Source organism: Monoraphidium neglectum, assembly GCF_000611645.1.
Source record: "Monoraphidium neglectum strain SAG 48.87 unplaced genomic scaffold scaffold01112, whole genome shotgun sequence".
Classification (NCBI taxonomy): Eukaryota; Viridiplantae; Chlorophyta; class Chlorophyceae; order Sphaeropleales; family Selenastraceae; genus Monoraphidium; species Monoraphidium neglectum.
Window position 1 is genome coordinate 308 of NW_014012516.1, and position 2490 is coordinate 2797.

At 61.1% G+C, this 2490-nt stretch overlaps 2 protein-coding genes across 2 annotated transcripts in view; both read left to right on the plus strand.

Moving 5' to 3' along the window:
• Positions 1–402: 402 nt before the first annotated feature.
• Positions 403–555, plus strand: MNEG_6687 (hypothetical protein; the record flags this gene model as incomplete). Its single annotated transcript, XM_014044835.1, has 1 exon — positions 403–555. A coding segment is annotated over one exon (153 nt), but the record flags the coding sequence as incomplete, so codon positions are not given.
• Positions 556–2352: 1797 nt separating this feature from the next.
• Positions 2353–2490, plus strand: part of MNEG_6688 (hypothetical protein) — a gene marked incomplete at both ends in the record, with an annotated part of 4159 nt that continues 4021 nt past the window's right edge. Inside the window, one exon of the mRNA XM_014044836.1 lies at positions 2353–2469. Within this exon, the coding sequence (XP_013900290.1) occupies positions 2353–2469 (117 nt within the window). The remainder of the gene's footprint in view (positions 2470–2490) is intronic.

Genomic DNA, 2490 nt, shown 5'->3' on the forward strand with positions numbered 1-2490 from the left:
GGCGTGCTGGTTTTGCCTCGTCTGCCACATGCACGTGTTGATGTGGTGGTGATATGACGTATGTGGGCCGCAACCGCCCACACCACAGGTCTTCGGTTACTTGCAGCGGCTCCACATGTTGTCGGAAGGCAAGGGGACCGGCGGCGGCGGGCGCGCGGAAGACGGCACCGGCAGCGACAGCGACGTGAGCAGGCCCCAGTGCACTGGTTGACCACGCCGCGGGGCCTGTGCGGTGAATTGGCCACCGATCAGCAGCCTTGGGCGCCGCGTGTGCTCGGGCGAGTCACGTCCCTTGCGCCCTTCCCGGTCCGCATGGCCTGTCATCAGTCCTGGCCTTGCGCCGCCAACCAAGCCCCCAAACGGCCCCACACGAATGTTTCTTTGCCCCGCGCCGCTCTGCAGGCCCGCAGCAGCGACGAGGATGGGACTGCAGCGGCCTGCGAGCTGTGCGGCCGCTCTTACCCTCATGAGCATGTTCGCGCCATGTACCGCGGCGGGGGCGGCGGCGGGGGCGGCAGCGACGGGGACGACAGCGGCTCAGAGGAGGAGAGATGACTGATGTGCACTCCCGCGGGGACGACTTCAAGGGATTCTGAGCGCCCCTTGTATCTCTTCTGTGTACGTGTACTCAGCTTGCAATCAGTCACACCAGCAGCGATCGGAGCCCCTTTCAGAATCTTCACCAGCAAGCAATTTTCTCCTGTATCTCTTAGTGTACGAGACACATCTGAGCCACAACACCTGCCCTGCCCCCCTTGAATTTACCTTGCCTACTCATTAAGGCCTGATTATGGCCCCACGCGTGGTGTTCTGAGCCCCTGTGAGTTACCTGTTGTGTGTGTTTCAAGTGCCAGCAGCTACAGGGGGGTTGGGGAAGCGCGGGCACAGCGCAGCCTGCCAGCGTGGTGGCAGGTGCTGCTTCTCGTGTCCACCTTTCGCCACGTTCCAGAGCTTTGAAGGCAAGAAAACCTCCGCAGCAGCCACCGACAGGCCAACTTGACAGCGCGCTAAGCGTAGCCATGCGCTGGCCACAACTCTGTGCAGTTTTCCCACGTCTGATCCTCCGGGATGTTGGTTCCATCAGTGCTTCGACTCCCAAAGCGGCCGCTGTGTACATCGGCTGGGTTCACCATCTGGGCAGCGTGCTCTTCGCCGTTCCAGTGGTAGTGAAGCGTGCCTAGTCTACTTACTAAGCTAGCAGCCCAGTCATGGCATCCAACCATTGGAACCGCGCAGTGTTACTTGAAGGCAATGGCCCGCTCAAACACATGTTTGCCGGATGGCCCATGGTACACAGCACGGGTCTGCCTCTGGACCCGTCGGCCGTGGTGGGGCGGGTGTCTACCGCTATTAGAGCTTCGCAAGGTTGCACACCCTTTCTTGGCTTGCGTGCTGGCAATGGAGGCCAGCATGGGGGCCGACTCCATGCAAATTCGCAGGGCCCGCAGCACACCCTGGGCTCGAGGCAATGTCGCTGTGCGGGGGCCAAGCGTAACCTCTGCATGATGACTGTTCGCTTCTGGCAGGTTGGGATGAGGCCGTGCGCTGCGATTCGTTTGCGCGCATTGCGCGAGGGCGGGGCCGTTTTGCAGAGGCTGCGAGGCTCGGGAAAGAGGTCGGGTGTACTCCCACATGCGGGTGCTTTCCCCCCTTAGCATGACGAACTCCTTTAAGCACATCAGCCGATCCGACAACCCCGCTCATGCCCACGCCCTCATGCGGCAAAGGGGGGGGGGCAAGGGGAGGCAGGGCCGGCTGGCGTCCTTGGTGCCGAACAAGCGTCCAAGTGCGTAAGTCAGCGTGCTACAAGGCAGCACGCGAATCCCGCAGCTCGTGCCGTGATCATCGGTGCACGCAACTCTCCACCCAGGTACCCGTGCAGCTTGGGTGCGCTCTCAGAAAGGTGTCGTGGACTCTGATTGACCGCCGCGTGAGTGGGCGCATCAGGACACACAATGGCTATCCAGTCTGCGTTGAAATGTCATCTCAATTCATAAGCTGTTACAGAGAATTTCCGCTACGATGGGAGCGGTGTTCATAAGTTCAGGTGTGCTGAGACACTGCTGGACGTGTTGGGTGACGCCTGCCGACACCAAATTGCTCGAGCACTGCTTCCATGGCTAGTTGTGTAAGAATGCGCAGATATCTCGTTTGAAAAACGCGCACGTAAGCCTACAAGTCGCGACAGGAGATGCGGTAGCTTAGATCATCCTGAGACACCACGCGGTGCAGTGTCTTCTTACCTCAGGCCTCGGCGACGCGTTCTCAGCGGCTGCCGAGCGCATTACGAACACCTGCGTCCCTCCAAGCCGCCCTCACACCCAATCGTCAGCAACTGCAGCGGTCGCGCGCATGGCGGACGACGCCGAGCACGCGGACGTGCTGCAGCAGTTCCTGTCGATCACGGGCAGCGACGAGGGCGTCGCGCTCAACGTACTTGAGAACACCGACTGGCGGCTTGAGGACGCCGTGAACCTCTTCTTTGCGACC